Raw genomic sequence first — 14670 nt, 5'->3', positions numbered from 1 at the left:
GACATAACCTGTGGTGAGGTGTAAAGGTATGCGGTGTCACCCCAACCTCTGTGGCAGTTTGGGTGTGTAAGGGGGCTGATCCGGGGGCAGATTGAGACATGTCGGACTAAGCCCTGATGCAAAACAAACTGCTCCTCTTATTTTGGGATTAGAGCCAAGAATGTTTTTTCTATTGTTGTTCATAATGATATTAATACAATCAAGAAGAATAAAAAAGTTCTTAATTCTCATGTCATGAAATGTAAGTATAGTGGCAGTATATTAGTTTATTAATATTAGATATAATAATAATTGCATTTATATAGTGCCTTTTATCTCTTTTAAGGTGCTTTAAGGTGAAGGGAAATGACTCAATGATCAACAATTATCCCATTTCTTTTAATAGCATACTATACTCACATTCACTTGTGGTAATACACGATTTTAATAGTAGTAATGGGTAAGAATGGCTTTGTGACTCATTTAATGGTTGGAGCCTTGAACTAGTAAAAAAGTGGGGAGATTCTCATCTGCAAAATATATTGTACGGTTCAGATCAGTGAATCGTTGCTGCATCTGATCATCTGATTGGTGTTTTATGGAGCCTAGTTTTCCTTTGTAGCACCTGCTGTGACTGTTCTCACAGCCTTCAAAAACCCTTTCTGTGGATCTTGCTGAAGTTTGGCCTGCTTGATGAGATGAACATAAAACAGAGCCATTTCCAAAAAGGATTACTTTTAAGGCATTTGTTATTGTTAACCAAGCTTGGGCTGGACTTTCCCAGAATGCTCAGCAAGGACCACAGAGGATACCAAACAGAGAAACACAAGCACGCAAGCCTACAGCAGGGAATGCCTCCCTCCCCCTCCCCATCGCTGTTTGAAAATGTTTACCAGAATTCCTCAGTTGTGACTGTAAACCTTATCAGAGAGTCAGGGTAGAGCCCTTTGATTTAAGCCATTTTAAACAAGAGCACAAATTATAGCCCAAAGTTTCTCTAGGAGAAAAGCACATGCAGTTATTTTATGAAAGTATGGAGATTCCAGTTAAAACTTAGGTTACACCACACTGTACATTAAACTACACCCATTGTTCCTGCTTCCCTAAATGTCAACAAAAAAACAAGAACTTATGTAACATTTATTTAACATTTAACCGGAGTTCAAAATTCTACTTCTCTAAAGGGAGGTACAGAAATTAAACTGGTCACTGTTTCGATACAAAACATTGCACACATTGAATTTTGGACATGAGCACCTACAGCATGAAATACAAGGCATGTAAATCCATTTCTCTGTTAGGTGCAGGAAATTACTCATCACTGTTGGTAAGATAAGTGCCCTCCTGGTACTTCTGTGTTTCATAGCAAAATGTTCACCCTGAGCCCCACCCTGTGACATCAGTTTGGGCAGAGTACAATGAAGTGACACACTGGTGACCCTGTCAACATGTTGTGGTGGTTGTGCCTATGCTGTTGCCATGGCTACTGTGCTGTGTGAGGCTGGCTTGTATATTTGCTGGGCAAAAGAACAATCAATGTTCAGGAAAAAGGAGCTGAACACGTACTTGGATTTTCATTTAAGGGGGAAATGATCCAGCAATTTTGTAAACAGTAATCTTTTTTCCTGGCCTAAATCCATAAGTTCTCAGCACAGCTGGATTCCCATCATCAAATTCTATTTTGTAATCATTACTGAGAAGTTCTTCATAAGTATGCAAAATCTGACATTATCATCATGATACCGTCAGCTGTAGATATATCATAGTGGTGATAATGTTCAGGGGATTATATTATTACTTTAGGTAAAAAAAAAACCCTCTAGAGGATTAACCCTACAGAAACACCAACACACACCTGTTGTCTTAAAATACTATCACAACTCTTGTTCCAGTTGTTTGTTTGAATGCCAGTGATTTGGTTATTAATAAAATAATTTTTTTCCCAATTTTTTCAAAATATCACCAGAATAACTCACCAGATTTACAATGCCGTACCCTTTCTGTGAACCTTCAAATGTGGTACAGACTATGCAACCTCTGACAATCACTGCTCAGTGCACCACATGCAATGTATACAATGGGACAATGGGACAACCTATTCTCCCAGGGGTTGTGTCTTTGTGAAAGAGTGACACTTTATGAAGTATTGCACAAAACTGCAAGCTGACCTTCTGATCATCAATAACGGCTCTTTCCTGTCAAAGTCAGGCATTTCTGTGTATGAAGAATTCAGCTCTTTTAACTGTAAAAAAAAATGACTGTCTAAACTAACAAACGAGTCATGGACAGGCAGTTCCCATGCCACAGCCATTTTTGCTGAATGAGACAACATTTATGAAAATGCTGTCATGAATTGTTTGCTGAGATTTGTAGTGAGGCTAGAGTGTGAAAACAAGAGTGAGCAAGGTATTAAATGCTAATTCAATACAACGTATTGAACGTTGTATTGAATTATATGCATAAAAGATAAATATATTACAACACACAATACAATGCTGCGGGTGCTCATAGATAGGCTTGTTATTGGAATGCTGTAGTAGTCTTGATATTGCACTATTTCAGGATATTATGAACAGAGATGTCTGTTTATTGGGCGGACTAGGTTTTTCGTTTGCGTTCAAACTCAAAAGGCAACACCAGCCAGCTTATGTCTGTAACCGGCAGCCCAAAAGTCCAAAGTCTACTGCTCATGACTCTCATAGCAATCTGTCCTGCTGTCGATGCCGTTATAAAGGCAGGCTTTCAGGTAGTGTGGCTAGATAGATTACACAGGAGAGAGAGGGCAAACACTGTTATCTAACCCGAGCACAGGTCTGCTCCGCTTTGATGCAGTGGACGAGGAAAGGGGTGGGACGGTGACACACGTTCCAGCTGGGATGTGTTTTACCACAACCCTCCAGCCAGTCCTGCCAGGTTCCTGTCACTCCTCCAGGGACACTTCCTCACTGGTTTCTGTATCCACAGGAGCACAATGAAATGGGCAAGATGGTCCTCTGGCAGTGAGCTCTTGAACCTTGTAAGCCCCTCCCCTCCCCTCCCCCGTCCCCTGTCCCTTGTCTCCCATCCCCCCGATTGGCATAGCAATACTGCTTCTGCAGTCCCACATGGATAAAACACAGACCTCCCAGGCGCTAGATAAGAGATGAGCCTCTCATTCCTGAACCCCTCCTGTGTATTGCTCAAGTGAGCGGCTTCAAAAAGGACCTTGAACTCCAACAGAAGATGGAGGACCAAACATCTGAAAATGGAGGGGGCATTCCACCAGTGTTTGGATGTTGGGGTGAGTCATCTGGACAAAAGCCAAGTTATCTGGAATCTTGAGAAATCCCTTACCCATTCACAAGAAAAGATTATTTGAAGTGTTATTTTAAGGCCCATTAGGACAGTGATAACGCTGTTAATGTCATTACATACTGTAGACAGGTGTGCCTGTGTACAGTACAGTGATTCCACATTGCTGGAAACCCTGCCTTTGTATACAGAGTCATTTGCTGGCTCCTCAACTCCTGGGATGTGATTGTTCAGGAAATCCTGCACACGTCACCATGCAACATTGCATGGCTGTGTCCTAAAAAAATGAATATGAATTATATACTATATTTACATTTACATTTATTTATTTAGCAGACGCTTTTATCCAAAGCGACTTACAAAAGTGCATACAGTAGGTATAGCGACAGTACGGGGACAGGATGTGTACAGTTCCACAATGAGACAGTTCTCAACTGAGGGCAAGGTCTGTTTGAGGACACAGTACTATCAGATTTGTACAACTACAGCCTATAGGGCAACTAATACAATACACACTATATAATATAAATATAAATATATAAAATAATATGTGTGTATATTTACATTGGCATCATGCCTTTCAGGCTTTTGAAATCATTATGTGGATTTCTCAAAATCACAAGGTGTCAAAATACTTTTTTATTTTGTTCTGAGAAATTATCTCAAAAATTGGGAAAAATGAATGATCATTCAACCCCTTTCAGATCTATGGTGGCTGACAGACTCTGTGTATAACAAATTACAATTCCCACCACCTCACTGGTTTTACATATATTCATTCATCAAGAATAACTAATAAAAGCAACTAAACAAGAAATACAAGGTCTATATGACATTACCACAGATAAGAAGATGTAATGTCATGTAATGTAATCCATGGCTGGATCTTGAATGACCATGATCATGATCATGTTTAGCATCATGCCTGTGGGGAGACAGAGAAGTACATGTTAATTTTGTGCTTGCAGTAAAAAGCCTCCGACTGCGTCACCTCTGTGTCACTGTGGTTGCAGGTTCCTGGTGGTGCTGCAGTCACACCCTTAACCTAACCTTGCCTCTGCGACTTCAGTGTAGACAGTAACATGCTTCATGACGGGGAGTAATGAAACTGTGAGTGTGCATTTTGATTTTGCAGAAGGCTAAAGGTTTTCCAAAATTTGCACATAACATCAGAATGAATCTATAAAACAATCTAAGAAACAATTTGATATTTATTATGTGTAACTGTCTGTTTTGCATTCCCATTCAGAAAACTAATCTTGAAACCAGTCAAATCTGTAAACGATAATTGTTAATTCAATTAGTCTCAAACCAATGAAGGGAAAATTTTCACCCAATTCATCCGCCACAGCTTCAGTAAATAAAACAGTATCATGGAGAACTAAGTTTAAAATGCAGGCTTTCCATAGGTATTTGTGTGCCAACATTGTAAGCACTTATCTTCGGCACAAAGATAGGGGTTAGGCCTTTGTGAATTTAAGTTCAATGTCAGTTACACAATCAAAATATGTACTCACAGTGTTCACACATACGCACACATAAACACACATATACACACATAAACACACACACACACACACAAACATACACCTGTTCTTAGTTTACTCCCATTCAAATTAAAAGAAAAAAACTGTAAGGGTATGCATTCTTTCCATAAATTGGGTTTGGGAGTTTCAGATGCCATACAAGGGGAGGCTTCATAACTGTTCAGTCAGTTATTAATTCCTAACCAGCTTAGCAGTGTGTCCACTGCTGTGTGGGAGCTGCTGCTGGTGCAGAATCGATGAGGCGGAGGGAAGCTAGCGTGATGCCTCGTCTGTGAGGTGGTAGTAAGGTGGGAGAGGCTTAATCCGTCCGAAACTCCCGGGGTCAAGGCCTGGCAGGGCGAGAGAGAGAGAGAGAGAGAGAGAGAGAGAGACAGAGAGAAATGGCTGTCCCAATCAAGTGTGATGACATCACAAATGAGTGCACCGAGGCAGGTCAGAAGTAAACATTACACCCAATGCATGACACGAATGCCTTCAGATGCATCACATTCAACATTTTTTTTTGTGGGCATGAGTAAATGTACAGTCATGAGTAAATGATTAATTACAATGTGTTGTGCACACTCTTATTTCCAGCACTTGACCTAACATTAGAATAGATACATGTGAAAGCACCCAATCTAAAAACCATTACTGAAAAACAATGACTGAAAATACATTACAGCAACATTAGTAAGGACACAGTGAGTGATTCTGTGTTTGCTCATTTCAATCCTGGCCAACAGCTAGATATGCATTTACTTATTCAAACATTTACGCAAAGTAATGCGATAGAAATTGTGTCTACTTCCACCTTGTTTTCATTGTGATTTCAAAGCTATTTCTCATTCACTGATATAAACATGAATTACACACATCCTAATAATTTCATTGTTTTTCAGGAAGTATGCTGTAAAGAAATGATAAATAAATGAAGCTGGAAGAAACTATTGTGTAAATTATTTTGTATTTTGGATCACCAAACAGGTTCTATTTAGAAGTCTGCAATGTACCATTGGATTGACAGTGATGGATAAAGTGCAATATAAATACAGTAATACAAATGCAAGAAGTACACAAGCCATTTAACCAAACACGCGATGGTGCAGAGGAGAAGGGTAGTTCTCCGACATTTCCGTATATGGATTTATTTTGCAAAAGCAAATAAAATTGGATCAGTTGAGCACTCTGTATGAGTCATGGGCTTTCAATTTAGAAATGGGCTTTTAATCCAAAGTAAGGCAAAATGATAACGTTTTAAGTGACTGCTTTTCTTAATTGTGTCATGAAGCTATAAACAATCACCATTGTACAACATTAGCCTGACATTACAAACTAACCTCAAGAGCCAACTACATGTGCATCATCTCTGTGTATTCTCATCTTATACTATGTGTCCATGTACCCCTTTATTGAAATATGGGCCAGAGACAGTAGTGTTTCTTTAACTCGCGCCTTTCAGGTTATCTCTGAAAATTACTCATCAGAAGCCTGGCAGATGTAGTAGAACATTAACGATGCTGGGCTCAGGGTCTACAAATACAACATGTTCCTGATCAATAGCGTGAGGCTGATTTGGAAGCACTGCCCCTGCCATTCTGTGGACTGGTTCGCTGGCCCTGCGTTGTCTGAACCATGTGCTCAGGCGGTTTCGCGAAATGCATTGGGATCACCCTCATCCCCCTGGCTATTGTCTGCGTCCTTTGCAACATCCTGCTCTTCTTCCCCGGAGGGCTGCCAGCGGACAGCAACGACCACATCACCGATGAGGTGTGGTACTTCGGGGGTATCCTTGGATCGGGGCTTTTGGTGAGTGGATTTTTCCATGCTATGAAAACATCTTTAACACGCAGATGCTGCCTACTTCCACCTCAAGAGTGCTTTGCTTTTAACAAAACGGAGGATGTTATCGAACAGCTGTCTATTTTTACTGAGGCAGTACTTATTTCTAAAGAGTAGCTGGCACCCCTGGAAGGTCACAGCACTGTTGGTTGTAGAGTTCCCTTTCATTTAGCAACTGATTTACACCTGGGACACTAAGAGGACCAGAAACGATGAGGACATGACATGTCCATTCATATACAGTACCAATCAAAAGTTTGAACACACCTACTCATAGTAGGTTTCTCTTTATTTTTACTATTTTCCACATTTTAGAACAATAGTAAAGAAATCTAGAAAAAATCAAAGGAAAATTAGATCTTTCTTGCAAGTATTCTTTTGAGTCAATAGCTGCTCTCTGGTTTGAAAGGAACCCCATAATTAAGTCCTGAACTGATGGTACACTATTTAATTGGTAAATGTTTAAATTAGATACTGAATATTTTCAAGGAAAATCAAGATTGTAAAAGGCTGCCTGACAGAACCAAACAAAAAACATTATTGAAAACTATTTGCTAGTTAAAAATGAATAAATCTGTCCATTTGCCAGATGATCTTCCCTGCCCTTGTGTTCCTGGGCCTGAAGAATAATGACTGTTGTGGTTGCTGTGGCAACGAGAGCTGTGGAAGACGCTTTGCGGTGAGAGGCACACACATACACACACACAAACACACACACACACACACACACACAAACAGTAGATCAGCCCTCAAGACAAGTACATATAATACAGTTGTTACAGAACATGACTGCACCACTACCAGAATGCACAGATGTCAGCAGCATGCAAGCATCAATATGCATGCAATCATATGATGTATTTAAATACTGAAAAATGTGTGCATATTGTAGCTCATCAAACACATCGTTCCTTGAGATGCTGAGAAATCAAAAAATGAAACGGTGGAATTACTCTATTTTGACAACATGGTGAAATTCATTACTGGATGCCACATCAAAACAATAACCCAACCCTGAGTTATGTTTTCTGGTTCCATATTTACATATTTCATATAGCCATACCTGGCCCCCCACATATGACACTTATGAAACTGATAAATGGGTCAGAGTTACAGGCTGATAAGATTGTTGAAAACAGAGAAGTCATCTCAAGGAGAAAGGAGTTTTTGACTTCTGTCTTCTTGGCACACAACAGCTAACATGCATCCTATGTTGGTGAAGGTTGCCTTGCAGTAGTTCCATCAGACATCCTCCACAGTGACTGAAATGTGTCTCCTCTTTCCAGATGTTCACCTCTATCATCTTTGCTGGCGTGGGAGTGCTGGGAGCTGGCTACTCCTTCATTGTGTCGGCGGTGGCAATCAACCGTGGGCCCATATGCTTTGTTGAGCAAGGGAACTGGACATACCCCTTTACTGATGGGTGAGAGCAACTGCACTTTCATCCTCGACAGTTGACTTAATATTTCAATATAATCGTTAACTCATATAATTTTTACGAAGGGCCCTCATCAAAAAAGTACTTGTGAGCAGTCAAGTAATGAAAGTATGAAACATACCAGAAGTATGAAAGGTATGTAGATATGTATTGCAGCACATATTTTCAGATTGTGTGCTATGAAATACTTTTGTAATATTTCACCTCTCACTAACTATTGCACATGGACTGTAGACATATCAACAAGGATATGCAGATCAATACATGGGGAAAAACTTTCTATGCACTTTTAGTTTTTGGACAGTTGTATGATTACCATCTTGGTTTAGAACTCAAAAGGGTCACTGACTCTTCCATCACTGACCATTACTTAACAATGAAGAGTATGTGCCCATACTATATTTAGACTGCTTTTAAATTACTCAGATTAAGACCCCATAAAGAGCAACATGACTGGAGGTCATAGCTGAGTCAACAGCCTGGTATGAATGTTGACCAAGTCCTGTTATTGTACTGCAGTTTCTCTCTTACTTTACTAAAGTTCTGGTCTGATTGTGGTCTAACGCGGTTGTGCTTCCCTGCAGGGACTATCTGTCCAACCACACGCTGTGGGAGCAATGCAAGTCCCCAGACGGCATCATCCCCTGGCACCTCACCCTCTTCTCCCTGCTCCTGGTGATGGGCCTCGTTCAGGTGACCCTCTGTGCCCTGCAGATCATTAACGGGCTTTTTGGCGCCATCTGTGGGGACTGCTGTGGCTGCTGCAAGGTAAGGGCCTTCAAATGGCAGAGTGGGCATTACAGAAGAGTATTGCATAATAAACCACAGACCGATGGCAATATGTGATAACTGCAGGTTATTGGATGCTACTAAATATTTTTTGGGAGCCAATTTCTGGCCAATGCTTTAATTCCAAAATTTCTGCATTAAGCCTAAGAGCGCATATGCTGTGCACCTGGAAAAAGTTCAGGCTTTTTTTAAAACTGATAAACATGAAACAGTACAGTATTTACCCTGTACAGCTTATTAAAAGTATTTTCAGTTCAGGCTACTTCACTGTATACAGGATCAATTTGTGAATATGGCACCCCTATTTCAACCAAACATTTTTCCAGATCAAATGCTTTTCATAAAATCATGTTTCTGTAACACTGCCATTTTGAAAAAACACTTTTCCCCTAGGATGATGGTTCAGCATAACTGGAAACTTGACAGAAGAGATGCGACTCCTACAACACTATCCATATTTCCATTACATGTATGAATTTTGAGAAACTAAACATTTCACCTTTTTACTGAAGGACTCTTGTCTTATGATGGAAAAAGGATTGCAAATTCATATATTCACTATGGTATTTATTCTTTTTTTTAAAGCATCACTGCAACAAATGTAGAAGACATTAACATACAAGAGGCAACTTCCTATAGTGACCCAAGTTTTATGTTGCCAATTTTTTGTTGTATTTTAGCATGAAAGCTGCAATATTTTATTCCACCTTTGGAAACAATGTTAGCACATGCTTTGGTAGAAAATGGATTGTTGGATAAAAATAAAGAATGTCTATTACCATGTGTGCAATGCAGTATTATGTTCATCTGTAGTCACTATCACATTTGACAAAATTAAGTTTTAAAAGATTCTACCAGGTCTCCTTTTCAAGTCTTTTAAAGTCATTCATTGGGAAGCTGGCATGTTAATTTTGTTTTGACAGCTTGGATCCAAGCCAACCAGGGGACAGGTGTGTAAAAAACTAAATGGGAAAAGGCTAGAGCAGTGTTTCTCAATCCTACCCCTGGAGCCCCCCTGTCCTGCATATCTATCTTTGCTCCAAACACACCTGATTGAAATGACTAACATGCTCTTGATTAAATCAGGTGTGCTCAGCTAATCAAAAGTGCCACTGAGTTCAATCAGGTAGGTAGAGCAGGGACTGAGAATCAGTGGGCTAGAGGAATACTCAATGTTGTGAAAGTACACCAAACTCAAAATTGGTCCTGCATTCCAGACCATCTGGCCAGATTACGAGACCAATACCTTTTTTCCCCTAAACTGGTTGCAATTTTAAATCAGAAAAAGACATTGACAAAATGGTTGATTACCCCTTAGTCCAAGGCAGAATCTAACAGGGCTGTTAATGTTCATTAAAGATTTGCATAGAACTGCAGAAAAGAGTTCTTCATAACTTGTCAGAAAGAGAAATCAAAAAACCCTTTATCAAATGCAAACAGGCTACCAAGCACAACATTAACTTTCCTCTTTGAATAATATTATAAATGACAAGACCAATTGTGCTTCAATAAACCCATTCTTTTAAAGGTTTCCAGTTAAGATTTCTGGTGATTAGGCATTGCTTCCCAAATTCACAAAATTATATTACAATATTTTTGTCCACTTCTTGCAAACATTTTTTCCAAACTTTTTCCTAAAGCTGAATGCAAGATTCACATACTAAGAACAAATTCTCTGTTTCTGAAGCTCATAGTCATGATGTAAAGTATTGCTGATTTGGGGGCTTTTATGAAGAAAGCCCCCACAAGAGAAAACTAGTAGTGTGCCCCCAACAGCAGCATTGACAAACATCAATTTAACCTAACCATTTAATATTAGCATACAATTATTCATATAACTATATTCAGTAAATTTCAATTTGCATATTGTACAGTCATTCAAAGCAATCCATTTTACTTAATGTAACAATGAGAATCAGATGTTTGCCTCATCCCAGATCAACTCTGATCAACTTCATTCACTTCAGCTGAACAATTTTATAACTCAAACCACACCTGGTTGTCAGAGGAAATTTCAAGTTTTTATTAGAAAGTCATTAGACTCCAACAGCTGCCGGATACGCTTAATCTCCCCTGTACCGCCAACACGGAACTCACCCAAGGAAAATCCTGTGGAGAAAATAGCATTGACTAAGTCAACTACTCAAAATTACATCAAATGACATTCACTTAGTATGCACAAGGCATTTGATTAAACTTTTTGAAGACATTGAATCAAAGCCTACAGAACTCACCATGAGGAAATCGATGGTGACTTGTAGCTGGGTTATCTGGTTCCTTTGAATGGCGAGGGTGGCTGGTCAGTTTGGTGAAATGCTTTGAGGGTTCAGGCGAAGGATAAATTCTGGGTTGGCTGGTGGCAGGGTCAGAGGGCTGTTCGGAGTGAGGGTAGCTGGTATCGATCGTATTCTGATATTTTGGAAATTTATGAGAGGGAAATTTGGGATGGTGGGCAAATAGCCGTTTTAGTAATTGATTAGAGTTTGATGGCTTTTTTAGTGGTTGATTGACGGGTTGCCCAGAGGATTTATGCTGATTGATTGCAAGATCAGAAGGTAGGTTTTGGTGTGGATGGTTCGGTGTGTAAGGGTGTTCAGAGTAATTGTGGCTGGCATCTTGGTTGTGTGTTGGGAACACCGCATAAAGGGAATGCTCACCATGATCAGACACAGGATTGGAGGCTTGTTGTGCAGGTTCATTGATAATAGAAGTATCAGAGGGCAGTTGGGCAGGCTTGTAGTAGCTAGTAATGGGGTCAGAAGGTTGTGTTGGGGGTTTATGGTACTTTATAACAGGGCTGGAGAGAAATTTTGGGGGGTAATTGAAGCTGGTTTGTTCAGGTTCAGGGAAACCAGCACCTGGGTTATATGGATATTTTAGGAATTGATGGTATTTATGATGGCTGGAAGTAGGATTATGGGAGTGATGTAAACTGGCCTCAGGGTCAGAGGGTTTTGGGTTTTGATGTTCACTAGTATCTGGGTCAAAGGGCAAATCTGAGGGTTGATAAAAGCTGGTAGAGTGTGAGGGTAGATTTGCAGGTTGATAGCTAGCAGATTCAGAGGGTTGTACTTGAAGTTTATGATAATGGATAACAGGGTTAGTGTGGGGTTTGTGGGTTTGATATACATTAGCTCTAGAATCAGAGGGCTTTGCAGTGGGAAGTTCATTAGTAACAGGGTGAGAGGGTGGTTTGAGGGACTGATGGTAGCTGGTAGAGTGCGAAGGTAGATTTGCAGGTTGATGGTAACTAGCGGATTCAGAGGGATGTTCTGGAGGTTTATAGTAATGGATAACAGGGTTAGAGTGTGGTTGATGAGGTCGATGTAACCTAATTGCAGAGTCGGGGGGTTTTAAGGTGGGATGTTCACTGGTGATGGGCTCAGAGGGCGGTTGCAGAAGGTTGAAGTTTGAAGGTTGAAGATTAGAGTCAGAAGGTTGTTTTTGTGAATTTGGGAAATTAACTGGAACCCAATAATGAGAGACAGGCAGAGGAGGTGCTTGGGTGGCAGGAGCAACAGATGCATGGTGGGTAAAAGGCTGGTTTTGAGGTAGACCAGGAAGGTAAATGTCACTTCCTGCCACAGGTAATGGAGCTGGAGCCAAGGCAACAGCATGAGTGGTGGTGTTGTGGGGGTGGTGGTAGTGGTAAGAAATATGCATTATGCAGCACTGAGGGCAGTTGTATGGGCAAAGGGTACAGTTGGCAGCAGTGGGAGGACAGGTATCATAACCAGGGTGGTATGGGTAGGCAGGAGGGGGCAAGGTTTGAATAGTTGGATGAGTAGCAGGGGGATGGGTAACAGGTTCAGGCTGTTTTGGGTAGATAGGCTCATAGTAAAACTCCTGGTGGACAGGAGGTGTAACGGAATGAGTAGGAGCAGGAGTTGGAGGGCGAGTAGCAGGGGGAGGAGGGCGAGTAACAGGTTCAGGGTGGTTTGGGTAGATGGGTACATGGTAGAAGTAAGGGTGAACCGGAGGGTCAGTGGGAGGAGCTGCTGGCCGAGTGACAGCAGTAGGATACTGTGGGTCAGGGTAGGTCTCCGGGTGAGGCTTCGGAGTAGCAGCGTCTGGTGGGTAGTGTGGTGCAGGGTAGAACTGCGAGCTGGCAGGTGGGCAAGGGGTACAGTTTGCAGGAGAGGGAGGGCAGAACACATAACCAGGGTGTTGTGGGTAAGGAGCGGGGGGAGGTTGAGTAGTAGGAGCATAAGTTGGAGGGTGAGTAGCAGGAGCAGGATGAGGGTGTTGAGGGTAGATGGGCACATAATAGAACTGCTGGTAGGTAGGAGGTGTAACAGATTGAGGAGTAGGAGCTGGAGGTGGAGGGGGAGTAGCAGGGGGAGGAGGTGGAGGATAGGCAATATGTTTAGGAGGGAGAGTAACAGGCTCAGGGTGTTCTGGGTACATCGGTACATGGTAGAAATGATAGGCAGGAGGTGTAACAGATTGAGGAGTAGGAGCTGGAGGTGGAGGGGGAGTAGCAGGGGGAGGAGGTGGAGGATAGGCAATATGTTTAGGAGGGAGAGTAACAGGCTCAGGGTGTTCTGGGTACATCGGTACATGGTAGAAATGATAGGCAGGAGGTGTAACAGATTGAGGAGTAGGAGCTGGAGGTGGAGGGGGAGTAGCAGGGGGAGGAGGTGGAGGATAGGCAATATGTTTAGGAGGGAGAGTAACAGGCTCAGGGTGTTCTGGGTACATCGGTACATGGTAGAAATGATGGGCAGGAGGTGTAACAAAATGATGAGAAGGCTGTGGAGGTAGAGTGGGAACAGGTTTAGGGTGCTTTTGGGGCAAAATGTCATCTTGTATCTCTGGGTGAGTTTTAGGGGGAGTGGTTTGAGGAATAGGACCTGGATATGAAGGGTGAGGAGGTGGAGTATATGTGTGGTATGTTGAAGGAATGGGGTCAGCAGGTTTTGGAGCAATGGATACTGGCGGACAGGACAGCTCCATTTCCCTCTCTTGTGAAATGAGGTGGAGGGTGTGCATCCCATTCTGAAAGACATTTTATAATTTAACCATGAAATATTCCCTCAGACAATCAGTGACATCCAACTTATACTTGCACATTCTGACATACCCTGACATTGGACACTTGCATAAAAGATTCATACAGTAAAATTTTCCAAATGACAGCTCAATTCTCATCATGCCATAATGTAGTCCATTTAAAATAAATACATAGTATCATGCAATTTCACAGAACCATAAACTGGCAGAGCAAAATGTTTATACCTTGATTTCCCTACAGGGGTCATATGGAGCCGTGATGATGAGTCCACCAGGATGGGTCAGTATGCTGTACCCACACTGAGCAGATACCGACAGCAATGGATACCACTCACCCTTGACTGAGAGACACACAATGAGCACATCAACAGCAAGGTGATAATTGTACATTCTGCATAATTAGAGATATCAGAACTCTTTCCTTACCATCTACATAAAGACCAAGTTGGCAAAGCTTTGTGGCTTACTGTGCATTGTTGCAGTTGTATAGAACCGTACTGTAATTTACTCTACTGAAATGGCATGCCTTACAGTCCAAAGTTATCAGGCTACAACCTCAACTATACTTTTAACAGATTATGGCTAGCCCTTAACTGCTGGTAGGACTGAAGTATGCACATCGTCTTAACTCATCTAGTAATGTGTTTGCATTGCAGTTCATACACTTATTGACTTAGGTGATTCCACATTGTCTTGTGTGGCTCTATACTGCTGGTTGCATTTTACTTGCTTACATGCCATTTCGGCACCATTTTAATGTTTTTTAAGAGCCAAATAAGGTTTTCCAAATTA

At 41.3% G+C, this 14670-nt stretch overlaps 1 protein-coding gene across 2 annotated transcripts; it reads left to right on the top strand.

The window, feature by feature from the left end:
• Positions 1-6372: 6372 nt before the first annotated feature.
• On the top strand, positions 6373-14670 carry tm4sf4 (transmembrane 4 L six family member 4). 2 transcript variants are annotated; one of them, XM_036554531.1, is made up of 5 exons: positions 6373-6605; positions 7228-7317; positions 7925-8061; positions 8661-8844; positions 14120-14670. In XM_036554531.1, exons 1-5 carry the CDS (start codon positions 6432-6434, stop codon positions 14180-14182), a joined length of 648 nt encoding a protein of 215 aa, XP_036410424.1. In that variant the 5' UTR covers positions 6373-6431; the 3' UTR covers positions 14183-14670. The 2 variants fall into 2 exon arrangements, with proteins under 2 accessions (XP_036410424.1, XP_036410425.1); XM_036554532.1 differs by lacking the exon at positions 14120-14670 and adding an exon at positions 9259-9577.

The sequence above is a fragment of the Megalops cyprinoides genome, chromosome 20 (genome assembly GCF_013368585.1).
Source record: "Megalops cyprinoides isolate fMegCyp1 chromosome 20, fMegCyp1.pri, whole genome shotgun sequence".
NCBI lineage: Eukaryota > Metazoa > Chordata > Actinopteri > Elopiformes > Megalopidae > Megalops > Megalops cyprinoides.
This window is presented reverse-complemented; position numbering and strand designations above follow the sequence as displayed.